The 27,216-nt window shown below is 45.6% G+C and overlaps 1 protein-coding gene across 4 annotated transcripts in view; it reads left to right on the top strand.

Moving 5' to 3' along the window:
- The window catches only part of N4bp2l2 (NEDD4 binding protein 2-like 2), a 62,920-nt gene extending 36,340 nt beyond the window's left edge, over positions 1 to 26,580 (top strand). For 2 of the 4 annotated variants that reach the window (XM_087577844.1, XM_087577843.1), the window contains exons 7-8: positions 22,338 to 24,025; positions 26,464 to 26,578. In XM_087577844.1, coding sequence (XP_087433970.1) covers positions 22,338 to 24,025; positions 26,464 to 26,504 — 1,729 coding nt within the window. In that variant the 3' untranslated portion in view covers positions 26,505 to 26,578. 4 annotated transcript variants of the gene reach the window in all.
- Positions 26,581 to 27,216: the final 636 nt, after the last annotated feature.

The raw sequence follows: 27,216 nt of genomic DNA, 5'->3' as shown, positions 1-27,216 counted from the left end.
TCTAGAGGGCTGGCTCCTTGTGCCTCTGTGTTATCTTCAACAAAACACAGGTCAGAACACTGGCTTCAAACCAAGACCTCTTTACATGTTTATATTACCATTTACATTACTATTCATAACCTAGCGAAAGTTACAGCAATGAAGTAGCAACAAAAATAATTTTATGATTGAGGACCATCAAAATATCAAGAATTGTATTAAAGGGTCACAGCATAAGGAAGGTTAAGAACACTGATCCAGAAGATCTAAATAGGGCCACTGTTAGCACAGGAGCAGAGGAGTCAGGTCCTTACTATAAGGCACCCCTTAGTGTGGCAGAGGTATGTTCTTACCCTGGGCCTAAAAGGCAGAATTCCCACTCATATTAAGCTAAATAATGCAGTATGGAACCTAGAAAGAATTTTCTTCCTTTTAAACAATTACTCAGTAGCCTAGACTAGCTTCAGACTTACAGCTTCAGTCTCAAATCATAGGATTATAGGTCTTACTATATCTTGCTCAAAGGGATTTGTGAGAATTAATCTAAGGGCTGGGTGTGGACTCAATTTGGTATCCTTGCCTAGGGGCTGGAGAGATGGCTCAGCACTTCAGTGCACTGACTGCTCTCCCAGAGGTCCTGAGTTCAATTCCCAGCAACCACATGGTGGCTCACAACCATCTGTAATGGGATCCAATGCCCTCTTCTGATGTCTCTGAAGACAGCTACAGTGTACTCATATAATAAATAAATCTTTTTAAAAAATTATATATAAAAAAAGAGTGCTTGCCTAACATAAGCAAGGCTCTAAGGTTCAGTCCCCAGTTGGTGTGGTAGAAGATGTAACTACACCGTTCAAGAGGCGGAGGGAGGAGGATCAAAAAGTCAAGGTCAGTCAGCTACACAGCCTGAACCACAAAGACCCTGTCTGAAAACCATCACTGCCAATAAAAACAGTAATGGCATTTACCTTGCCAGATTGCAGGACTTAACTATGTGGCCTACCGTATTCTGATTTCTTGCTTTTGGGAGGGGGGTGTCTCGTGTTTATCTCGCCTTTGGAATTTTGAAAGAGATAACTTTTCTGGCTTCACAGGCTCATAGCTGAGGAGAATTCTGCATTAGAATAAATCATGAGGGGTTGGGGGTTTAGCTCAGTGGTAGAGCGCTTGCCTAGGAAGCGGAAGGCTCTGGGTTCGGTCCCCAGCTCCGGAAAAAAAAAAAAAAAAAGAAAAAAAAAAAAGGGGAAGAATAAATCATGAGTCCTGCCATACCTGATTTTAAAGGCACTTAGATGAGATTTTGGATGTAAGAGTTGAGAAAATGGGTTAAATTTGGGAGGCTACTGCAGAAAGAGTCCTTTGCCAGTGTTGTACACTAGAGTATGTCCAACTCACATTTGTGTATGAGGTCATAATCCCTGTACTTAGAATATGATCGCAGGTGGGCAGCCTTTGATGAGGTAATAAATCAGAAGTTCTCACTGGCCTGGAACTCACCGGTTAGGCTAGGCTGGCTTAGCAGTGGGCTCTCGGAACCTACATCCCTCTCTGCAGCCCTGCAATTGCAAGTGTATGCCATCACTTAGTTCCTGTGGGTTTGTGTTTGTGAAGCATCTGAGTCATCGTGCTAGCCCTGACTTTTTTAGGCTTCTGAGAAACTGAACACAATGACCAATGAGTACAATGTGTGTGTGCGAGTGGTGGGACCAGAAAAGTAAGGTCAAGTTATTCCATCTGCCGCCATCTTTGAAAGTTGACCGATTTAACCCAGCAGTAGCCCTAAGTGTTCTAGAGAAAGGGAAGTCTTACTTCCAATAAATATTAAAAAACAATGGCCAGGGGTTGGGGATTGAGCTCAGTGGTAGAGCGCTTGGCTAGGAAGCACAAGGTCCTGGGTTCGGTCCCCAGCTCCGGAAAAAAAAAAAAAAGAAAAAAAAATGGCCAGCAAGATGACCTAGTGGGTGATGGCACTTACTGCCAATCTGAAAAGCCAAGGGCCTAGAATCCACAGAGTGAAAACAAGTTGTCCTCTGACCTCCACAGTTGCACAGTGGCCTGACCCACATGCACATGCATGCACACATGTGTACAAAGCGTGTACAAAGTAAATAATTGTTATTTTTTTTAAGTAAAGGATCATTGAGAAAGGTATGCTGAAAGCGGAGATGGGCCAAAAGCTAGTCCTCTTGTGCCAAGCAATCAGCCGTGATTTGAATGCAGAATAAAAGATTTGTTTTCAATTTAAAAGAGAGCTTTAAGGTATTTATGTGCATGAGTGTTTGGCCTGCTTCTTTGGTGTTGCACCATGTATATCCAGACACCTGTGGAGGCCAGAAGAGGGCTTGGAACCCCTAGAACTGCAGTTAAGAGCTGTTCAGCCACCGCAGTTGGGAGCTGGGAATTGAACATAGCTGCTCTCTGGAAGACCAGCCAGTACTCTTGACCATTGAACCATCAAACTAACCTCAACATTCCAGTAAGCAATGGCCCTAACAAAAAACGTCAGTTCTACTGAAGCTGAGTATAGAAAGTTTGAAGCTAGCAGAAATTGGTTCACAAGAGCTAAGGAAAGACACCATCTCTAAGAAAAGGGCAGTCATAGCAGCAAATTTGGCACAGAAGCTGAATCAAATCATCCAGAAAACCTAGCTAAGGTAATCTGTGAGGGTGACCATTTAAAGAAGATGCCGTGTAGTGCTTTCATCACTTCTAAAGACCTTAAGGTAATTGAGGAAGGTGGCCACACTAAACACCATTCACTGTAAATTAAGGTTTTTAATTGGAAGAGAATGCCATACAGGACTTTCATGGCTACTGAGAAGCCTTGGCTTCAAGAGCTAAAAAATGTCTCATCAGGATTTCTGGCAACTGGTAACTTTTTTTTTTTAAAGACTTATACTATAACTGTTTTTATTCAGTATACTATAGCTGTCTTTAGACACACCAGAAGAGGGCATCAGATCTCATTACAGATGGTTGTGAGCCACCATGTGGTTGCTGGGATTTGAACTCAGGACCTCTGGAAGAGCAGTCAGTGAGTGCTCTTAACCGCTGAGCCACCTCTCCAGCCCACAACTGCTAACTCTTAAGTTGCATCTAGTGCTTAATTACCAAATTCACTAGTCCTAGGGCCTCAGTCATTTGGAAGGTACCCTGTCTATACTGAACAAATGCATCAACAGAACCTTGATAACAGCACATCTGGGTCTAGTCTAGTACTGAGACCTGATGAGCAAAAGCATTCTGTGGCTACACCCCTGGGCTGTCATTGAAGAATGCTGATGGAAACGTATGATGAGATCAGTTCTCCTGCCTGATGACATAATCCATTCTATAGCACATGAATTAAGGAGTAACTCCACCTTCTTAAGTCTAACCTTTAAAGGAAAACCATAAGGCTCTAGCTGAAGTGCTGAGTCCCTTGGAGAATCTATCAAAGTGAAACCAAAATGCCGGAAAGGATCACCATTATAAGATGTGATTCATGGGAGAACAGAACATTCTGCCTTCCAGAATGACTCTGAGTGGTTAAAGACTTCAGGGGACAAGTTAATCGCAGAGATGACAGAATAGCAAGAGAACCAGGGCTATAAGCGAGAATGAAGATATACCTGAGTATAATCTCACTGTAAAATGTCACAGTTGGAGTTTGCTTCCTACATATGATCAAAGAAAAGTTCCCTGGGGTCTATCCTTCAAAAAGTGTGAGTGATGGTAAAATGACAGCAAAATTGAGAATATTGTATCAATGTAGGCGGTGATTTGAACTTTATTACATGTACAGAAGGCTGTCAAACAGCAGCTCACATTACAGAAAAACCTCATAAATGGAAGAGTCAGGCAGTACAGACACTCTGTCCTTTTAAGCCATTGCCATAGATACCACAACCAGCAGCAGCCACCATCCTGATCAGTCAGCAGCCGTCAGTATCAAGGCAGTGCTATCAAGAGCAAAATCATACGTTGTTCCACGTCTACATGGGAATTAGTGGGCTTTCTTTATAAGTACACTGTAGCTGTCCTCAGACACACCCGAAGAGGGCATTGGATTCCATTACAGATGGTTATGAGCCACCATGTGGGTGCTTGGAATTGAACTCAGGACCTCTGGAAGAGCAGTCAGTGCTCCTCACCTCTGAGCCACCTCTCCAGCCCCCATGGGTTTTCTTTTTAAGCCACAAAGTACTTCCAATTTATGCATATTTTAAAAAAATTATATTGGGCTGGAGAGATGGCTCAGTGGTTAAGGGCACTGATTCATGCTACTTGCAATTCTAAATCATATTGGAGGTTTCTAGCTTCCACTGCCCTTTAGAATCATCCCTAAGGTGACTCCAAAAACGTCTAAAGCCAGAGTCACTGCACTTGGTGCCCTGTGAACACTTCTGGTGACATCCCTCTCAGAGCTCTTGAGGTCTGGTTTCGTACCTTTAGATTAGATTAGATTCTCTAAACTGGTTAGAGATGCTAGGAAAGGCCCAGAAGAGTGAAACTTATTTTTCATTAGACTTGCCAAAATTACTCATGGACAGGAATTAGCCCGTAGAATGATTCACTCACTGATACATGTACTTTTGAAAACATACTTCTTGGGGTTGGGGATTTAGCTCAGTGGTAGAGCACTTGCCTAGCAAGCGCAAGGCCCTGGGTTCAGTCCCCAGCTCCGAAAAAAAGAAAAAAGGAAAAATCATACTTGTTTTTATTTTACGTATATGAGCGTCTTGCCTGCCTGTGTATATGTGCATATGTACATAGCATGCATGTAATACCCGTGTAGGTCATAAAAGAGCATCGGCTCCCCCTGAAGCTGGGGTTCCAGGCCTTTGTGAAACAGGGCGTAGGTTCTGGGAATTGAACTGAACTGCAAGTTCTCCCTGCTCAGCCATTCTTGCAGCCCCGACATATGTGTCTCTATAGATACTGGCAAGATGTTTCTTCACCTACATTGTGTGGAGTTTTAGTAGAATTCAGTAAAACTGCTATCCTGTTTGAGGTTGGAATGTTCATACACCTAGTTCTTTATAATTTAGTATGATTACGAAACAAAAATTAGTATTTTGTTGCTGTCTCTGTGTATTGTGGGTTTGCTTTACCAACGAGTAGCGGGGTAGTGGATAATAAGCCTATTTCTGACCAAGTGCTGTAGCATTTATTTCGTGGATAGTCATAAAACAGCCCATGCAGATACTCTTTTAAAAAAGAAACAAAGCAGGGTTTTGTTTTAACGTCCAGTTTGTATGCCATTCTCTTCCTTTAAAAACCATTTAAAACAATGTAAAGAGCAATGGCGATCGTCGGCCCTCTTTTCCGGCCTCTTGTTTTTCATGGAGGACCTCCCCACCCCCAGCCCCAGAGTACATAACGTTCTGTGTGATGTTCGTGTGCCCATGTGAAATTGCTAGTTAATTGCAGCCTGGGCTCCTATGAATGAGTCATTCAAGATAGGAACATCAGATTGAGCAGACGCAGGGTGTGTTTCTATAAACAGCTACGGAAGTGACAGAGTTGTGGGAAGGCAGCAGACAGGTGAGCAGGCATGCACAGGAGGGGCAGGAGAGACGCCCACACACACACAGCCTGCGATAGAACCCCGTCAGCCTGTTGACTTTTAAATGAGCGCTGCTCTGACCTCTCCATAGTGTGCCAGTGCTCTCATTTCACTTAGGTTCCCATACTCAGAAAAAATGTCTAGATGCAGTTCATGGAAACGTGATTTTATTTGTTCAGATGTGGGATATACACTTTAACTCTTGTACTCGAGAGATGGACTTAATAGAATCATAAGTTGGAGACCAACTTAAGCTGCATAGGGAGACTTTGTCTCAAAAAATAAAAATCATATTAGTAGGCAAGATCTATAGCGTTCAGCAGAGAAAAGCAATCAAGAAAAGACAGCTTATCAGTTTTATTAATCACTAAAACCTTACAAGCAAGATGTGGTTCAGTTCTTGTAATATAGAATGGGTACAGAGCTCTCTAGAAGTGTGTGTGTGTGTGTGTGTGTGTGTGTGTGTGTGTGTGTGTGTGTGTGTACAGAGACATGTAGTTTTGTGAATTAAATCCAGGGCTCAAGCATGCTAATAGCCTGCTCTACTACTGAGCTACAAGCCCAGCCCACCGAGAGCTGTGTGTTCAGTGTTATAAATCCCTCCATCCTGGAAGCTAGGTTGACCTGCTGAAGACACAGAGTTCATAATGGATCTCTGGGCCTGAAGCTCTGGTGGGCATCTGTCTAAGGCAACCAGAGTAAAAGGAAGTTAACACCAAACGCTGTGCTCGGAAAGGCTAGGCTGAGAAAAGACTGGAAGAGGGCATGAGAGACAGACAGACAGTCTGTTGTCAGGAACCAAAGTGGAACTGAGTATGGTTGGATGGAGAAAAGAATTGCAGTCTTGGTGTGAGTGGTCTGGGACTCCTCCAGGCTTGCTTTATTTGTCTGTTTGCTGGAGTTTTATGATAAGGGGCTAGTTACTGCATTTTAAAAGAAACATTTTTAATCGTGTGCCTATAAGGATATGCACACGTGCGTGCAAGTGCCTGCTGAGTTTAGAGATGTTGGAGCTCCCTGGTGCTAGACTTGGAGGATCCTTCTTCCTCCTCCTTTCCCTCTTCTTTTCTTCCTCCCTCCTCCTCCTCCTCCTTTTTTTGACACTTTCTCATATAGTCCAGGCTGGCTTCATAGTCCCTGTATAGCTGAGAATAACCTTGACCTCCTGGTCCTCCTGCCTCCCCCTTCTCCTGAGTAATGGCCTTACAAGTGTGCACTGTGTCACCCGGCCTGGGAGGGATACATTTTTAGGTTGGACTAGAGCCTTCCTTCACTGACTTTACTGCCCTTGGAAGACATGGAGCTTGGTAAGGCGTGAGCAGAGGGAAATTTCTTCCATTTATTCTTACTCTATTGTGAAAGTTCTGCAGAGGCATGAAGATTAACTCCATAGACCAAAACCAGTGACGTATAAACTGAGTTTAGACTGGGCAAATGACTCAGGGCCCGGGAAAAAATAGCCTAGTAACTGAAAATGGGGAAAGTATGGAAAAGAAGAAAGCCTTTGTGTTCTGTTTGTTTCTGTTTCTGTTCTGTAACCCAGACTCCCCGGAACTTACTGTAGAGCCCGCCCATGGTAGCCTTGCACCTGTGATCCTGGTGGAGAGGTTTAATGTGAGGAGAAGAAGAGGAGAGGCGAGGCCAGCCATGGGCACGTTAGGGGCTGGAGGGGGTCGGGGGGCCAAGAGCAGCGAAGAACAAAGAGCAAGAGGGGGTAAGAGAGGGAGGAGGGGCAAGCAACCCCCTTTATAGTCAGGCACAGCTGGCCGTTGCCAAGTAGCAGTGGGGATGGAGCTTAGACAGAATACCAACACTTGGACCTGTGATCCTCCTGCCTCCGCCCCCCCACCCCCACCCCCGAGTGCTGAGATTACAAGCATGGCCTACCATGCACAGCTCAGAATGCTTTTTCCTACGAGTTCTTGCTGTGGAGAGTAATGGGTGGGAGCTGAAATTCGAGGGCAGGAAAAATTGCTTCTTCCTGGTTGGAAAGCCTGTAGCGAAAGGAGGCAGTGAACATCCGTTGTGTGCACAAGTATGTCACAGTGGCATCGTGCTTCCACCGTTTACTGGAGGATAATTAACGGGCAGAGGGGAAAGTGCAGTGTCGGGGGAAAGTGTCCACGGGAATTAATGACTAAATCGTCTAAAGGTGGGATTTAGCAAAGACAAGGATATAGAAAGGCGTAGGCGGTGGCAACTGAATGGCTGCACTGGGTGCAGGGGATGGGAATCTGCACTACAGTCGTTCTTGAGCCCCTACAATAGCGGCATTGTGCTGTGTGGCAGAGATGCTGCACTGGCGGAATAAATGGCCTCTGCCTTTCCCCAGTCAGTGCGGGGAAGCCACCCTGCTATAGAGAAGTCATACGGTCCACCACGAAGGGTAAAAAGGCCCTGTGAGTGTGAGCACAAAGGCAAGGAGGAAGGAAATGGCTGCCGTTTTTCTTGGAGTGACTGGCAACATCTAAACTGAAACTTGAGAGCAAATTGCAGAGAGCAGGGAAGAAGCATTTCAGGCAGAGTCCTTCAAGTGGGGGTCTTGGAGAGATGAGACTGTAGTCAAGGAAAAGCAAAGAAACTGGTCAACCTGGAAGCCCAGTCAGGCTAGGGCAGAGTACAGTAAAAAGCAGGTCAAAAACTCAAGAAACGAGATCATCTGCGGCCTGTGGGCCTTTACCACGCTGAGAAAGGAGGCCGCTGATTTCTGAGCAAAGAGGGCAGACCAGCCCGCCTACCATTTATGGAATGACTTTACTGTAGCAAGATGGCGGCAGGATTCTATAACTTGCAGGAACCCGTGTAAGGCAACTGTGACCTCAGTCAAAGGGAGACTAGGGAGACGGCTCAGCAGGTAAGAGCCCTCGCTGCACAGATGTCCGGTACTGAGTTTAAATCCCCAGAACCCATGTAAAAATCCAGGTAGGGTCATGCGCACCAGTAACCGCGGTGGCTGTGGGTTGGTGAGGAAGAATCACTTGGACTTGCTACCCGCTGCAGGTCAGTGAGAGACTCTGTCTCAAGGGAGAGAGGGGGAGAGCAGGACACTGGACTCCACTGGACTCTGGACTCCTTGCACAGCCACATATGTACACAAAAACGTTTTAAAACAATGACAATGAAATCAAGGGGAAGACGGGAGCATATTTGGCATATAAGGTAGGAGACTTCAGTGAGTCTCAGCGTTCTCTGCTTCCTTTAAAGACTATGCTAGAATTGACCGAAGAGGCTTCTCCGAAAGCCTGGGAGCTCCCCTTACAGGTTCTGTTTGTCACCCACTGGAAAAGCTACCGGTCATGCTGTTTGAAAGTCCTGCTCCAGAGAAGTGGTCAGAGACCAAACCAGGACCTAGACAACAGGAATCACCGAGGAAGTCCCTGGACCTCTTTGGAAGTGAGTCAGACTTACCTGCTTTAAATAGCTGCTGCTCAGTCTAATAAGAGTAGAGCTTGAGAATATCCCATGGGACTAGAGGTGGCGCCCGGTCAGTAGAGGGCTTGCCTCTTATGTGCAGCTTCCAAGTTCAATCCCAGCTCTACACAAAACTGAGTGTGGTACACGACTGTAATCCCACCATTTGGACTGTGAAGGGTGGAGGGTCAGAAGTTCACAGTCATCTTTGACCAGGTAGCAAGTTGGAGGCCAGTCTGAATTACCTGAAACCCTTACTTTAAAAAAAAAAAATCCACCCATATACTTAAGGTGAGTTCCTAGAAAAAAAAATTAAAATACAGGTCAGTACACCAAACTGTACAATAATACTTTATCCAGTACACATACAAATACTGTCAAAAATCTATGAAGTTTTTTAAACAATGCAACCACAACTTCTTTATCTGATAAACAAGTAACAAAACTCTTCCTGCCCTACCTCTGTAAGGTAACAATTTATGTTGCCCTGTTAGTAACAGTAGAAAAGGTCCCTCTGGCTGTCTTACCAACTAGGAGGTCAAACACATTGTATGTTGAACAGCTGGAGAGGTTGAGCACCTACAGGCATTGGTTGGTAACTGCACAAGATTAATACAGGGAGTGGGGTTACTCTACTGAGTGAGCATTTCTGGCCGTTTTAGTAGTGCAGTTTCCTCTATTTCTCAGTTAGTTTTCTCCCTTGGGGACTCCTACTTCTCAGAGACAAACAAGGAAAGGGAGCATGCTTGGGAACCCATTTCCAAGGTAACATTCCTACAATAGAGAGGGAGACAGACATCGAGGAAACATGTCTTTCATGCCGGTGCTTTCTAACAGAAGAAAATTGGGACCACCCCCAGGGAATGGTGCTCCTTTTATCTTGGTTCAGTGTAGCTTCAGCTACCTCATACTTAATCAAGTTGATTTTTTGGCTTAATTTTGGTGATCGTAAATATCTCAAGGTACTGGGGTGAGACATCTCTCAGGGTGGCTTCTGTCACCTGGTGTTCCAGAGCCTGTGACATAGAGAATCACCTCTTAGTCTTCAACTATCCAACATCTAGGTTAGGAGAAACTAAACATAGTAGGGTATGGTACACGCCTGTCAACTAGCACATGGGAAGCAGAAGCAGGAGCCTGGGTGATACAGTAAGTTCAAGGCCAGCCTGGTGCCTTAGTGAGACCCTGTCTCAAAAAGCAAAGCAAACAAGGAAAGGCTGTCTTAGTAACAGGGGAGGTTTGCCTAGATTGTGCTAGGCCTGAATTGACTGCTCACTACTAGAAACAGAAAACAACAACAAAACCTAAACGTTTCATAGCATGGGAGTCTCTGAATTTGTGTGACAATTAGTTGACTCATTAGTCTTTTTCCATTAGTACACAGTCCTGGTCCTGAGAGAGGCACCACTCCCTGGGCATGGTTCCTATTTTCTTCTGCTAGAAAGCACCAGAATGAAAGATGTGTTTCTCCTTAATTTCTGCTGCTCTCTCTATTATAGAAGTCATGAGCTTTACTTTGGAAATGGGTTCAGTCATTTGACAAGGACATCAGGTTCCCTAGCATGTCCCCATTCCTTGTTTGTCTCTGAGAAGTAGGAGTCCATGCAGTTGGTTTGCTCTCCACACAGTCCTTCCCACCCTCCCTATCCTAACATAGGGTTGACTTGTCTTAGGCCAGAATACCACAAGAGTGACAGATTCAAGGGTTATCTTGAACTCTTGAGTGAGGAGCAGGACAAGATGGCCCTGAGGAATTTGGTAGTGTCTGCTTATTAACTTAGTCCTTTGGTATAGTGAACAAATGTCTGACATTCTTCACCAGAGCAGACTATAAATATGTCAAAAGAGAGAACCTAGCAGCCTGTGTCTTCATACAAAGATAATACAGAGATTATGTAGCAGTATAGTGGGACTAGCTAGCATATCTCTTCTCTTACTAACTGCTTCATTCAAAACTCATGCTTTTGGTGTCACATCTGAGCTGGAGGGCAGCTCCATTCCTGTCAAGACCCACTAACCTCCGAAGGTCTGGCAGAGGGCCAGGCAGGGGAAGGAAGAGCACAGGCTAGCCTATAAGAAACTCAAGGGAACAGAAACGTGCTTCTGGTTCAAGAAGCACATTTCAGTGGGGGTGGAGGGGGGAATGGAAAGTTAATGTCGTGGATTTTAAACAGTCAGGGTGCAGCTTGATTGCTGTGCTAAGGAAAGAATCTAGGGACTCTTTGGCGTCCCCAGTCATTGTCCTGTTAGTCGATGTATCTGTAGAAATCTTGAAGGATTGAACTACATGATTAGGAAGGCTGGTGGCTCCATCTGCCTAGTGATAAGTATTTCAGTAGTCTTGCAAGCTGGGACCACAGGTTAGCCCCTCGATGTCTGGGATGTATATATTCTTGAGTATCTGCTGCTGGTTTGTTTTTTTTTTTCCTCCTAATTCTTGGATGGAATAGGTGGAGTCTCAGAGAACTGAAACAAGAGTGGTTGATATGGGTGATTAGTGCCCCTCTCAAATCTGCTTTTTGCTAACTGAAGGTTAGAATTACACCTTCAACCTTTCCTGGGTCCAGGAAGTAGAGGATGGCTTCATACTTAGAATGTTAATGATTAATAGTTTGATGATGTATATCTATACCTCCCAGTTTTAGGAATAAGTCTGAAAACTGAAACAATTAATGGAGCAGAGACGTGGTTGATGTGGCCGGATCTGTTAGTGATGGAGCTGAGGTCCTGGAGGTCACCGCTGGGCAGAGTGACCACCTGGGGAAGTCTGTGCCTTTAGAGAACTTAAAGGGAGAATTTCACTTATTCATTTCTAGGGTTAGGAGCTAAGAGAACGGGGGAATGAAGGGACAGTCACAGAGGAAGACACACAAACCGTGTGACAAACAGTGCAAAGAATCTGTTAGCTCTCAGTCCTTGACGCTCGTGTGTATTGTATCCATTTCAAGACACGGGCTCCGAGTGAGTGTTGACTGTAGAAGTGACAGAGACAATATTTGGGTAAACATTTAGATGGACACTTAATACAAATAATGTCAGAAACGAGACACTCCACTTAGAACCTGGAGGTGGGCTCTTAGAAAAGAAACAAGGCAGGCTGGATGGCGACACTCTAAGGTAGGGACTAAAGAGGGGAGAGAATACGGTGGAGACATTGAGCAAGGAGACAGAACATTAGAGAGTATGGCAGCTTTCCGTGGTGAGGAGAGCTCACACCTCACCGGGGGTAGTGAAGCAGCAATGGCCTTCAGTCACATCAAGAAAACAGATCACTGTTCTCATGACGGACGCTCCAGCGTCGTGGCTTGTACAAGTCGCTGCCCAGTCGTGACTTTTGCATCAAGCTGCATTGACAAGGGCATTGAGGGAATGAAGAAAAGACACACGGACAGGCAGACCGATGGACAGAAAGCTGGGATCGGGTTGTCCAGACCCCTGGTTGGGAAAACCACAGCACTTAACTCAGTGTGGTGTTGAGCAGACACTCAGAGTTAGTGTAGACGGTTGGGCAAAGGTCGCACCTTATTACATTCGGCCAAACACGAGACAGGTTTATATAATTTGACCAGGATGTCAGTAGGGGAGCAGTCTTCAGTCAGTAAACATCCAGGGGAAGAGAGCCATCGTAGACTGTCCACACACTGTCAACCATCCCATTTGGGTCCCAGTGAGGGCTTTGCTATGGCGTTCCTTCCTGGGTTTGAGGCTTTGGGGTCTTTGACAGATCTGGCTCTTGTCAACACACACATTCACTTAGGACTTCAGTCAGAGCTCTCTCCACCTCCTACAGCATGGAGAGAATACGTTTGTCCCCCTCCCCTCTCTTTTTAATAGACTCTGATACTAAACATCATTACTGATCTCTGTCTGGTAGAATGTGACAGGCTACAGGACTAGGCCCTTAGTGCTAAATGTGTAGGCCACCTCCTCCTCCTCTCATAGGAGAGGAAGTCCTCAGAGGCGGATCCCCTTACTCTGTTGTCAGTGGAAGGCCGAGGACGTCATGCCTCCAGGACTCCAGTCTTTCCGTCCTTCTTTCCCATATCTGAATCTTGCCCCTGACTGGCATGTGAAGTCATAGTCGGTAGGTTCAGTGCTTCATTGTCAACCCCGCTTAAAGAGAAATCCACACGGGTTCTAGGGCTGCTGTGCAAAGGCTGATTTTTTTCAAATGTTAAAAACATGGAGCATGATTGAAAAGAGACCCACTTTTAGCCACTTGGTTTTGTACCCCCATTCTGACTTTAAATAAAAAACTTTGGCGTGAAGCTTCTTTGGCTGTGGAAGGGCCAAGGAACTTGCCCCACTCACCAACATCCCGGAACTATTAATTATAAGTGATTCTGTCGAACAAATGCGGTGATGCTGATAAAGCCCACGGAAGACTGAAGCCAGGAACATACCATTCACATGGATGCTTTTACGGTCCAGCCGCTGGGTGTGTAGCTCAGCTGTCATAGGTGTGGTCTCCAGTACCAAAAGAGCAGCACCCCATAGCCCCACAAGTGCATGTATAACGTAATGAAGCCAAGGCTGGAGGACAGGACATTGGAGTAATGAGTGTGGATCACCTTTCTGCAAAAAAAAAAAAAAAAAAAGACAGTGGTTTCTATGGCCAATGACTCCGACCTTTTAGATGTAAGTCCTTAAGTCTCAGGATACATAATATCCAAGAAGTCAGCTGGTCCATCAGAAAAGTCAGTTTCCAGATCACTTCCCTGGCGATATATCTGCTAGGGTCTTGTAGGAAGTAATAGGAATCAAACAGTAAAAACTGCAAGCAGGAAAAGGAAGTAAAAATCAGATGTATTCGGAAGCGTGGCTTAAAGCCGTGTTACTCCACCTTCGAGGTGAAGACAGTGCCCTGGGCAGCTTCTGCAAATGGCAGATGCTCCATCTGAGCGATGCCTGTGGCCGGAAGGACTCGGCCCGGTGCAGTACCCAGGGAGCACACACGCTGTGGAAGGGCTGTTGGGCCCGCTGTATCTTCAGGTACACCAACCTGCATGTAAGTTATACACCAACAGTCTAAAGAATAAGGACGAATGGGGCAAAAGCAAGAGGCCTTTTTATTCCTCATCTTCCCCACGTTCCGTTCTGTAGACAGGACCAGCTTGCATGCAAGGGATGCACACACAAGAATGAGCGTCTGCACTGATGCGGGCACTGCTGTATTTCAGCTCTGGTATTAGATACATTTTCACCCGCAGCACAAATACATCAGTTCACTCAGTGCTCACATTTTTTTTTCTTTTTTTGGGGGGGGGGGGGCTGAGGACCGAACCCAGGGCCTTGCACTTCCTAGGCAAGTGCTCTACTACTGAGCTAAATCCCCAACTCCCACATTTTTAAAATAAAATAAAACTAACACATTGGCGTTGGACAAAACAAACAAAAGGAAAAGAGCCAAAGAGAAGGCATGAGAATCAAACACTCACGCATTCAGGAATCTCATAAAAGTACTAACCTGGGAGCTGTAATGTACCCACAGAGGACCTGGCCTTGCCTCCTGCCGGCCTAGCACATGCTGCCTCTGCCTCAGTTCACTAAGAGCTTCGATCACGTTGACTTACAAGGCCTTTCCTCAGCGACCTCCATCCCCTCTGCTTCTTACATGCTTTCTGCCTCCTCGTTAAGGGGTTCCCTGAGTCCTGCGGGAAGGGATTTGACGGAGACATTCCCTTTAGGTCTAACTCTGCGTGTCTGGTTGTGACTCTCTGCGCGTGTTCCCATCTGCGGCAGGAGGAAGCATCTGTGATGATGGCTGAGCAAGACACTGATCTGTGAGTACAGCAGGGTGTCGCAGGGCTATTTTATTGTTGTGTTTCTTTTTCCCAAAACAGTAATGTTTGGTTTTACCCCAGTTCCTGGAGCTCAGCTTCTCGGCCATCCAAGCACTGATGGGTATGGAGGGAGGTAGCCTTAAATGAAATCAGTGATTGGCTGACTACTCCCGAGAGCCCCGCACTACCATTGCTCTGGCATAGCTTGCAGGCAGGACACCATTGTCTATCCAAGAGACTGTGGCTTAACTGGTACTTACGTTTCTCTTTTGGTAGCATGCAGAGTACCTCCCTGTACCAAAGATGCCAGAACAAGGGGTGGGCACCAGCTGGATTTCTCCATGGTCAAAGAATCCATTTGTGGAGAGCAACAGCCTGGGTCATATGGGGGGTCCCATGGGGTCAACAGTTCAATTACATGTAATCCGTTCCTGGATTGCAAGCTTCATTTGGTGACAAGAGGTGTCCGGTTATATATATATGTGTATATATATATATATATAGATATATAGAGAGAGAGGTTCCGGAAGTCTCTACTACGTTAGGTCTCCATACTAGCCCTCAGAGGGCCTTTATATATATATATATATATATATATGTGTATGTATATATATATGTGTGTGTATATATATATATATATATATATATATATATATATATATATATATATAGAGAGAGAGAGAGAGAGAGAGAGAGAGAGAGAGAGGTTCCGGAAGCCTCTACTACGTTAGGTCTCCATACTAGCCCTCAGAGGGCCTTTAATTCTAGCTGTTCCTACCTCATCTCCCTCCCCCCTCTCCCTCCCAACTTGACCTTCTCATTTCAGCCACCTTGTCCATTCATAACTATCCTATTTCTCTTCCCTAATATCTGTCTCCCCCTCCCCAAGTCCCTGACTCTACACCTAGCCTCTGTGGTTCCGTGGATTGTGGCTTGGGTATCTTTGCCTTAGCAACTAATACCCACATGTAAGTGGATGCCTACCTTACTCAGGATGATTCTTTCTGGTCCCATCCATTTATCTACAGGTTTCATGGCATCATTTTCTTTTTAACAGCTGAGTAATACTCCACCGTGCTCATACCACGTTTCTTGTTCTACTGAGGGACATTCAGTTTTTTGCTATTACGAATAGCAGCAGCGAGCTTGGTTGAGCAAGTGTCTCTGTGGTGGGACGAAGCGTCCTCTGGTTATGTGTCCGAGTGCTGCAGCTGGATCTTAGGGAGATTCTCCCCTCTTGCTGGGGAACCCCACACTGACTTCCACAGTGGCTGCACAGGCTTGCACTCCCTCCCACAATGGAGGAGGCTTCCCTTATGTCACACGCTCACCAGCATGAGCCACCATCTGTGTCACCATCGTAGCATCTGACAGATGCAAGATGGAATCCCAGAGGAGTTTCGATTTGCATTTCTGTGATAGCTAAGGGTTGAACATTCTGTGAGGTGTTTCTCAGCCATTTGAGTTTCTTCTTTTGACAATTCTCTGTTTAGCTCTCTGCCCCAGTCTTTAATTGTACTGTTTGTTTTTTATAATATCTGTAGTCCTTAATATATATTGGATATTAGCTCTCGATCAGATGTGTAACTGGTAAAAAAAAATCTCTTCCCATTCTGTAGCCTGACACTTTGTGTTAATGAGGTGTCCTTTGCTACACAGAAGCCTTTCAGTTTCGTGGTATCACATTCATTTATTCTTGATCTCAGTGTCTGTGCTAATGATGTTCTGCCTTGAAGGTCTTTTCCTGTGGCAGTAAGTTCAGAGCCGTCCCACGCTTTCTCTCCCATCAGGTTTAGCCTGGTTTTATGCTGAGGTCTTCGATCCATTTGGCGTTGCGTTGTGCAGGGTGATAAGTATGGATCTATTGGTATTATTCTTGAGGACATCCAGAGTGACCAGCACCATTAGTTGAAGATGCTGTCTTCTTTTAATGGTATGCATTTGTGGCTCCTTCACATAGGTGTGCAGATTTATATCTGGGTCCTCTCCTTTTTATTAACTGTGATATGTGACTCATGTCCCTATGAAGCATCTCAGTGGCTAATGTCGATGCCACATGCTCTGCGCACCAAGTCCCCATGAGTACCTTTCAAACCTTTCTATTGGAAGTGGTTCAGGTCTGTGTGCAAAGATCTAGTGAGGTTAGATCAGGAGCCTCCCTGGCCTGTGTGCTTTTTGTCGTACTGTGTGGTAGAAGTCAAAGCTGGGTCAGCTACTTAGAGAATAGTCAAAAATTAGACCAGACAGTTTGAAAATGGTTGATATAAAAATTCTGGGGGCTGGGGATTTAGCTCAGTGGTAGAGCGCTTACCAAGAAGCGCAAGGCCCTGGGTTCGGTCCCCAGCTCCGAAAAAAAGAACCAAAAAAAAAAATTCTGAATGCAGTTAGACTAAAACAAACAAACAAACAAAAACAAAATCAAAAATCCCACACAGGGTTACTTAGCTCTCATAGTCCAAAAGCAATGTAAGTTAGCTCTCTTTATAGCACAGGAGTGGTGACACATTTAAAGTGACAGTACAGGGAAGGTAGACAGCCTCACACACATCAACAACACCTACAAATTTCAGCAAGTTCCCAGGGAATAGAACTCTTGTCTATCAAATGACTACGTTTATATTAACTTTTTAATGTTAAAGTAAGGACTACAGGGGGCATAGCCACTGGTAAGTTGACCTTACTCAAGTGAATAATCCCCCATGCTCATGTGCAAAAATAATAAAACACAGTGGATCACAAAAGAAAAGAGAAAGGAAGAGGGGTAGGTAGGAAGGAAGGAGGAAGGAAGGAGGGATGGGGTGAATACAGTCAAAGCCTTGCATGTGCTTGGAATTTTAAGTAAATAAAAAGAACTTTAAGATACATTTTCTTTTTACCATTGCCTTCTGACTGCACCAGTGGTGTGCATGAGAAATAGCATTTTTTTTTCTTGAGTCAGGGTCTCGCTGTGCAGCCCTGGCTGTCCTGTAGCTCACTCTGTAGACCAGTGGGAGCTTAGGGACGTCTCAGTCGCTTCTTCACAGACATCCACACGACCATGGCTTTGACCTTCTGATTCCCAGCCCTCATCCCTGCCTTTCCTCTCTTGTTTCCCCTTTCACACATAGGCCAGGCCTGCAATGGGTTGCCAGGAACTTCTAGTTTATAGTGATTAAAAAAAAAAATGAACCTACAAACATTTTCGAAGCAGTATGAGGGCGAGGTGACAGGGTTTCATGACTTCTGAGACAAATGTTACAACTGCTTTAGCATCTCACCTCTCCTAAGATAAACCACATCACTATCCTACCAGTTATAACCGATAGGGACAGGTTTGAGGATAAGCTCCTTGGCTCTTTGAAAAGCACAGTTCTAAACACTAGAAGCTAAAAGACCATGTTATGCCACCAGTCATCTAGCTGGGAATATTCAGTGTGCCATCAGCCTGTGTCCCTGTCATTTAAAAGAGGGAGAGGAAAGATTTGGTCATCTGTCCTATCAGCTAAATAGATGTCATTTAAGAGCCCCTGTATTAATAATCTATATAGCCATTCCACAAGAAGGAAACATTACCCCCATTTTAGGAAGGAGACACATCTATCTGTGATCCTACCAGCTAGCAGATTATGGAGCCAGTATCAGACCTGATCTGGGTTACCCCAACTGTAGTCCTTCCACAAAGCTGCAAGAGTTTTTCTAATCTGCTGTGCTTTGACCTCCGATTGGAAGGAGCACATACACCGGGGATGGTGTGTGGGGTTCTGCGGTGGGCGATGGACGGTGGGTGTGCCCACCTTCTCCCAATCAGCTTTTCTTCATGAACTCATTGCTTACCAGGGCCTTTCTTCTTATCCCCCCTTTCCCTGCTTTTCTCCATCGTCCGTTTGGGCCGGCTTCATGTGGATGCTCTCTAACCTTTGGTCAGGTTAGCTCGTCCCCAAGAGCCCCTTCTAATTCCTGAGAAGTACATTGTGCTCCTCCTGCCCACCCTGCCCCGAGCCATCATCTAGTCTTACTCATAACAGATGTGTTTACCTGGCTTGGTTCTCATTTCTCCCTTCCTGTCAAGGCTGCGCCTTCAGCCCTCCCGACTTCCTGCTTATGACTCACTCGTACTTAGTGATGTTTTCTCTCCTAACAGGGCCATTCATCCTTAAGTGACTCAGTACAATCGAGATCAGGTTCGACAGTCCTTGACACAACTCTGATGAGCCTCTTACAGTGTGTAGATGCATGTTCCTGAGGAAAATGCATCTACTGATCAGCTACCTCAGAGGCAAACACGTTCCAACGGAAGTTACCACCACCACCACCACCACCACCACCACCACCACCACCACCACCACCACCTCTTGTCTCACAGCAGCTTAACAAGGTTGCTGATTTATGATTGTTTTCCAGAAGGCCTGGCTCACTGCTTCTAGAAAAAGGACGGTAACTTGAGAGAGCATTCGTGAATTTGAAGTGTGGTCGCTCACGCCTCTAAACCCAGCACCTGGAATGCTGAGGCAGAGGATTGCCGAGAGTTTTAGCCTGGGCTACAGAGTGAGTTCCAGAACAGCCAGGGCTCTACAGAGAGACCCTGTCTAGAAAAATAAGAATAATGGTCCCCATTGGAGTTACTATTGCTGTGATAAGACACCATGACTAAAGCAACTTGGGAGGGAAAGGGTTTTTTGGCTTCTATATCCACAGGACTGCTGTTCATCCTCAAAGGGAGTCAGGACAGGAACTCAAACAGGACAGAAACCTGGAGGCAGAAACTCTTACAGAGGAGAAGCCATGAAGGGTTCTGCTTACTGCCTTAGTTCACATGGCTTGTTCAGCCTGCTTTCTTATAGAACCCAGAGCCATCACCCAGTGTTGTACTACGCACACACTAGGCTCGAGCCTTCCCCATCAATTACTAGTTAAGAAATTGCCCTACGCGCTCCATCCAGCCAGATCTTATGGAGGCATCTTCTTAATTGGGGGTGCCCTCCCCTCAGATGACTTTAGCTTCTGTCATGTTGACATAAAACTTAACAATAATAATAATAACAACAACACAGCTGAGTGTGATGACCTTTCATCCCAGCATCCAAGAGGCAAAGGCAGGCAGACCTCCCAGAGTTCAAGGGTACCTTGGACTACAAACTGAGCTCCAGGCCATCCGAGGCCACATAGGAGACTCAGAAAACTAAGAGCAGCGGGAGCAGCAGCTGGTCCCGACGGCACACATTCGTCACCCCCAACACCTGAGCGGAGGATCGCAGAGTGAGACAAGGCTACTTAGTTCTAGGATGGCTCAGGTATGGGTTTTATGACTAGTGTTCAGCCTTCCTTCCTGTCTTTCTAAGCCAACACTTGGGGATGTGTGAGCAAGGGCAGCAACAATTAGGTGACACAAAGGGTTCCTATATCCTGTCTCTGAGAAGTTAGCAGCGTAGAATACTGGTTAGAGACCACAGTGGGTTTACAAATCATATCTGTGAGGCCGGTGAGATGGCATTAGTGGGTAATGTGCTTGAGGCATATTCTTAAGGAGCTGAGTGGATCCCTAGCACCTACGTTTGGAAGCAGAAAGCCAGGCGATGCTATGCATGCTACTCCAGCACTGGGGAGGCAGGAGACAGGCTAGCCCCGGGGACTTGCTGGACAGCCTGTCTAGCCAAATCAGTGAGCTTTGGGTCCAGTAGGAGGCCTTAAACTGTAGTAAGTGATAGAGGGGACAGGGAGCATTGACCTCCGGCCTCTGGACACTCACAGGCAAGTATACCTGTACATACACATGCACTCACATGACCGAGAGAGAGAGAGAGAGAGAGAGAGAGAGAGAGAGAGAGAGAGCGCCAACTCTTGCATTTTTGTCCTTCTGCATTTGTCTCTTTGCTGACTTCCATGTCTTTCTTTTTTTTTTTTTTTTTTTTTTCTTTTTTTGGTTCTTTTTTTCAGAGCTGGGGACCGAACCCAGGGCCCATGTATTTCTTATCGCTCTATCCTTGCTGTCTCTGTCCTGTTTCTTTTTTTTTAAAGTTATTTATTTTGTATGTGCATTTTGCCTACATGCAGGTATGTATGTTAGGTGCATGCTCGGTGCCTTCAGAGGCCAGAAGAGGTATCTGATCCCCTGGAATGGAGTCACAGTCCGTTGCGAGCCACCATGCCGGTGCTGGCAACCAAACCTAGACGCTCGGTGAGAGCAGTGCTCTTAACAACTGAGCCATCTCTTCAGCCCGTTTCCTGTTTCTGTTGTTCTCCTTCTAGTCAGTTGTCTACGCCTTGTCTCTAACTCTGCTCATTCACTGTGGAAGGGAGGAAAACTAGTCTTTATGTGCACAATTAGAATGTTCACTAAATCACACAAAAGGACCAAACATGGTCCCTTGGCATCGTCTTTCAGGAGTGTCACCCTTTGGACATTGAGCCATGTCCTCATTTCTAAGATGCGTGACTGAGAACTATGCAGTTGAGGTAAAGGAAGGAAGGGAGGGACGGACAGAGGAGGGAGGGAGGGAAGGAGAGAGAGAGAGAGAGAGAGAGAGAGAGAGAGAGAGAGAGAGAGAGAAACAAGAGCACACATGCAAAAACCTCACAGTGGTCTGAGTAAGCTCGCAGTTCGGTGTTGGGCTACATTCATAACTATTCTGGGATGCATGGAGCTCATGGGCCACAGGTTGGATGTGCTCAGCAGCCACAAGTATCATGTTCACTTCTGAAGAGCTACGCACATCTACTGTGAGTGATGAGAAGGATCTTGTTTCTCTCCAGGTGGCATAGCTTGTCACACTGTGCATCCCAGGGTTGTTAGTTTCAGTGTCATATGCTGTAACACATTTCCAGTCACTGTGGCCACCAATACCTCACATAAAAGGGGCCTAGCCTCTGGTTTAGGGTCAACACTAGCAAGACAATCACATTCCAAATATATCGCCATTAGTAAGTACTGCGTAAAATGTGATGGGACACCTTAATTGTCAGTCTTTTGGTCTACGTAGCCTGATCATTAAAACTACAGAGGAAGCTGGCATACTGAGGCTCTTCCAGCCACTTCTTACCTTTCTAATCTAAAGTATTATAACATCTGTTTCATTCTAAGATAGCTGCTGCTGAGGTTCTAAACAGGGCTATAATTAATTCACCAATTCCTTTAAAATATCACAAAATAGTAGATATCCATTCTGTACATGCTTCTTATTTCCTTTACTATAAATGTTAGGTTTTCATAAAGCTGTTGGCTTATGAAAGGTGTGGGTGCCTGTGAACTTTAACTTCCTCAGCGTGCCCTAATGTCAGTGTAGCAGACTTTAAAGTCTTATTAAGAGTGGTTATAAACGGGCTGCAGAGATGGCTCAGCAGTTAAGAGTCCCGACTGCTCTTTCAGAGGTCCTGAGTTCAATTCCCATCAACCACATGGTGGCTCACAACCATCTGTAAAGAGATCCGATGCCCTCTTCTGGTGTATCTGAAGACAGCTACAGTGTACTTATATATAATAAATGAATAAATTAAAAAATATTAAAAAAAAAAGAGTGGTTATAAACACAGTACAAAGTACAGCAGCACTCCTATGCCAGCGAGCTCTGCACAGTAATATTTTAGAGTTTGCTAATCTCACATAAACCTGTTATGCGTTTTCTTTGTTCTCTGTATTTCAGAGGAAGAGTCTTAAGGAAAAGTGGATACACTCTTGACAAAACCAAGCAGAAGAAAAACAGGACAGGAAAGAAAAGGAACAACGGTTGTAATGAGAACTCACTCTCAACCATAGGCCGCCTTGCACCTAGAGGCCAGGGTCTGTCCCACAGGGAAGCAGAAGGCTTTGAAGAGGCCAAGAGAGAACCAGCGTATCCCTTAACTGGTGGCCTACAGAATGAAGCAGCCAGTGGTGGAAACGACCATGGAGAGCAAAGTTGGCGAGACAAAAAGCTCTCCAACAGTTTCCAAACTACTGTGTGTACAGTTGAGACAGCTCAGGACTGCTTCCCCAAGGAGGGGGAGGACGATGAGGGAAGAGGGCTACCATCCTCCTCTTGGCGTATAAGCACTCATCTTTCCCGTGGAGTGAGGGACGGCTACCCGGCCGCGAGGGCGGAACAGCATCTGAGGAACAGACATAACTCCATCTTAGACACCCAGGACGCATTTGCTAAAACCCGGTGTTCATTTATGTGGAAGACAGAGGTGATGGATAAAAGTCGCCCAGATGAGTTTGCCGTGAATCATCAGGGTGGAACCAGGACATCAGAGAAAATCTTGCAAAAGGAACGAGGAGTCCAAAGCGACTGCTGGGCTTTTTTTACAGCCCGTTTGTGTGATGAAGAATCGCAGCTCGGGTCTGAGAGTCAGCCATATTTGGACAGTTGGCCGGAGGGACCTCATAAGTTTGTGTGTGAACAGAGACCCAAGAGAGCTAGGACTCGTAGACTGAGCAGCCATGACAGGGAGGAACAATTGGTTAAGTTGATTTCCACTTCTGAAGGAGCAGCAGTCTCAGGAAGCAGCCCAGAAATACCAATGGAGAAGAAGCTGCTGATAGACTTGTCTCCCAAAGCTGAAACTGTAGGTTTACCCAGAAGCCCAGGAGCAGATGTCTCCAGCATCGATGCCCCCAATCTGAACTCCCCAGAGCACCCCTGTGAATCAGCAAAGGGAGCACGAGGGATGCAGTGGGAGATTTGCAATTTGCCACCAGACTTTAAGTTACTGGGACAGACTCATATCAACCCGGAAGAGGAGAAATGCGACCTCTTAACAGAGAGTCACAGGCTGAACACCTTCTCTCTGGAGAAAGATATTTCTGATATAATCAATAAAGTTGAGGGAAAGCAAGAAGTGATGATCTTCGACCGCCATCTGCCATGGTTTTACCTTGATACCCTCCTCCAAGAGTCTCTAAGTGTGACTGGGAAGTCCTGTTCTTATCGCCTACCCTTTAACAGACTAGGGTGTGCTGTGTATTTTTATAAAAACCCTGTCCCTTCTCTCATGCTACATTACCTGTCTGCCTTTTGCATGGTATCTTTTAAGAACAAAAGAACACCTTTGACTTTCAAATGTCAGGAAAGAGTGGCTTGCAGGCTAACTGATGGAGAGTTTGTTCTCTCAGAAGTTTTAAGTAGCCAGCCTAGTACCTGTTGCTCTCCGAGGGTGTCTTCTGATCGTCAACTTGCGAATGAGAGATTTGATGAAAATCCGAAGACGTGGGAAGCCTGTGAGCCGGTGCAGTGTGGACCCGCCGAGGACAGCCAGGACTTGGGCAAGAACTGTCAGTCCTTTGGGCCAACATCGCCAGAGTTTGCTTTTCACCCAGCCAAGCTTTTGGGATCTCCTGGAGTTTCAATGGGTAAATTGTTTTTATTTATGAAAAAATAAAAGTTCACTCTGAGCATGGTGGTGCACACCTTTAATCCCAGCGCTTGGGAGGCAGAGGCAGGCAGATCTCTGTGACTTTGAGGCCAGCCTGGTCTTCAAAGCAATTTCCTAGAAAGCCAGGACTATTACACAAAGAAACCCCATCTCGAAAAACAAAACAAACAAGGAGTCCAGTTTACTATATGCAAATACTTTATGTCCTGGGTTCTCTCCTGAGTTAGTGACATCATGTAGTGATGACCTTACAGTTCACAGAAGCAGGGAGAGTGCGGACTGGTAGTGAGTTCTGCTTGGCTTCTTAATTCTCTGTAAATGTCTGAGTGTCTCTCCAGAGAGACAGCACAGCAGTTAAAAGCACTGGCTGCTCTTGCCACAGACCCAGGTTTGGTTGCCAGCACCCACATGATACCTCACAGCCATCTGCTAATCCAGTTCCAAGAGATCTGCCGCCTACTGGCCTCCCTGGGTTCCAGGCATAGGTATGGTACACAGGAACATGTTGTTGTTGTTGTTTATTTAGTTTATATAGGTGTTTTGCTTGCATGTATGTCTGTGCACCATATGCACACCTGGTGTCCACAGAGACCAGAAGACTGGGGTCAGATTTCTGGGGCTGGAGGTACAGACAGTTATAAGCTACCACTAAATCCTGGTCCTCTAGAAGAGCAGCCATTGCTCTTAACCGCCAAGCCATCTCTCCAGCCTCCTCATTCACATTTTAAAAGAAATATCTGTGTATCTTTTTCCTTTGTACATTCCCTTCTTGGGCACAGTGACCTCCTCTCCATCACAGGTCTCAGATGTGGCAGTGTGAAAGAGGGAGAAATAACGATTGAGAGATCCAAAAACCATTCGAAACGGTTGCGGTCTTAAAGCTTGTCTGAGAGGCTCACCATGAACGGTTCCATGTCCCTCCTTGAGTCCAGGAGGCCAGTGTTCTAATCCCTGCAGGTCTCTTGGGCTTCCTAATAGATTACCTTGCAGGGTTCCTAGGTCCTGCACTGTCTTAGTGCTTAACTCCTCTCTTTGCCTACTTTGCTCTAAGATCTGATGTTTCAGACAGACTTCATCTCAGGAGCTCAGGCCCATGATTGGCTAAATCTCACAGCAAGGCAGTCTTAATGCTTGGCCTCCTGGCCACAGGTTTATGATCTCCAAATAATCAACTCTAAGGACGTGCTGCCCTTGGCTGTGCTCCTACATGTTCTACAACAAGACACCTGCCCAAACGTTAACAAACGTGCAATTGTCTTTTATTGTTGTTTTAACTTTTGATAACCTAGCCAAACAAGTTGCCTCGCACACTCTACTTGGTATCCACTTCTCCTGTTTGACCATATGCCGTTTCTAAATGGAAAAGTCTTTGCTTTTGCTTTTCCTTCCAGCCACATTCCTCCTCGTTCAACAAACACTGCTTAAAACCCAGCTTCTCTTTCTTTTCCCTTTTTAGACACAGGGTCACAGGGTCTCTCTATGTAATGCTAGCTGGCCTGGAACTGTCTAGGTAGAGCAGGCTGGCCTGGAACTCACAGAGATCCACCTGCCTCTGCCTTCCAAGGATATGGCTGTAATTCCATTTCCTGTCGTAGGAACCCTGAGAAAGCTGGAATCGCACTCTCTATTCAGTAATTCCTTCAGCAATGATAAACTTTACTCATGGAATATTCACAACCTGGTCACTTACAGTTTCTGCTTGCAGTGATTTTCACCTGTGTTAAAAAAAAACCTCCTCATTTAAAACAAGGCACGCCATTGATGCGTGGGTTGTTCGTTTCTTTTAAAACTCAGTCTGAAGTTTAATTAACGTACACTTATTACTGCTGCTGCTGCTGTGTACTTATGAGCTGATGATGATATTGTGTACATAGAAAGGAAGAAGCCTAGAGTCTTTTACTCTGGTGCCTCTGCCCTTTCTCATGCCGAACTGAAGTGACAATTGCTGATAGTTTTAAGATAGGGACCCCTCTGATATGCTAATAAAATGTAAGGAGCACAAAATGACCCAAACATTTTTTGTTTATGATTTCAGAATAGACCTTAGACCAAGATTCCTGTCTAAATTATCTTTGATCATTTAAGTTTTATGCCTGTGACACTTTCAATAGTGTGTGTGTGTGTGTGTGTGTGTGTGTGTGTGTGTGTGTGTGTGTTGATGTTTGCGGTTAGGTTGATGCCTGTGGGAAAACCTGGTCTGATGGCCTTTTACATACAAACATGGTGAGGGTTTCCAATGGGTCTGAATACGAATTGAGATGTGATACAAAGTGCCACTTAGCCATTCCTAGAAATCTTCAAAGTCAGACTTCAAACACAGGAGTTCAGACAGCATGTCTACATAAGTTTACACTCAGAGTAAACTATGTATGACTTCGGAATGAAATGTGTGCCCACCTCCTCTTCTGTCCACAGAATCCTTGTTACTGGATGACCAACCACATGATTCCCTTTGACTGGAAGTCACTCAAGATAATGAATGCCTTTGCAATGGAAGGTGTCAATAAAGGTATCTTTTTTAGGTTTCGGAGATTTCTTTTCAAAATATTATTTTTGTTATATTTAATGTGTGTGTGTGCATATGTGTGTGTGTATGTGTGTGTGCATGTGTGTGTGAGTGCCCACAGAGGCTGGAGCTATCAGACCTCCCTGGAGCTGGCGTTCTGGGCAGATGTGAGCTGCCTGACAAGGGTGTTGTCTTGTAAGCACCCACACCAGGCCAAGGTCACCTGATATGGCCACAAGGAATTAAATCAAGGCATCTGAGGGTCCACAGCAAGACCGAGGCTGTGACAGTTTTATGGAGAGCAGACATCGTATCCCTTATCAGAAAGAGAAGATAACGGTGGTTGCCATGATGGATGCAGATGCAGTTGCCAGGACACCGTGATGCTTGCAGGTTCTACAGGGAGCACGAGAGTAATGGCTAAGACCGATCGGCCTGTTGAGCTCCCATGCTTCCTTGACTTCCGAGGGAGCACACAGAGAAGCTAATGGGCTGACTGCTGCTTTGCTGCCTGAGGGAGCACATCGGTCTCTCAGGAACCGGAAGGCATGTTGTGCCCCAGAAGCCATGGACTCTAACTAAAAAGCATATGACACATGCCTCTCAGGCCAACGCCATGGTTCCTTGCAGGCGCTGAGAACATCAGGGCTCTGGCAAGAGCA

The sequence above is a fragment of the Rattus norvegicus genome, chromosome 12, assembly GCF_021556685.1.
Source record: "Rattus norvegicus strain SHRSP/BbbUtx chromosome 12, alternate assembly SHRSP_T2T, whole genome shotgun sequence".
Taxonomy (NCBI): domain Eukaryota; kingdom Metazoa; phylum Chordata; class Mammalia; order Rodentia; family Muridae; genus Rattus; species Rattus norvegicus.
The sequence above is the reverse complement of the archived record's forward strand: the minus strand, read 5'-3'. Positions and strand labels throughout refer to the sequence as shown.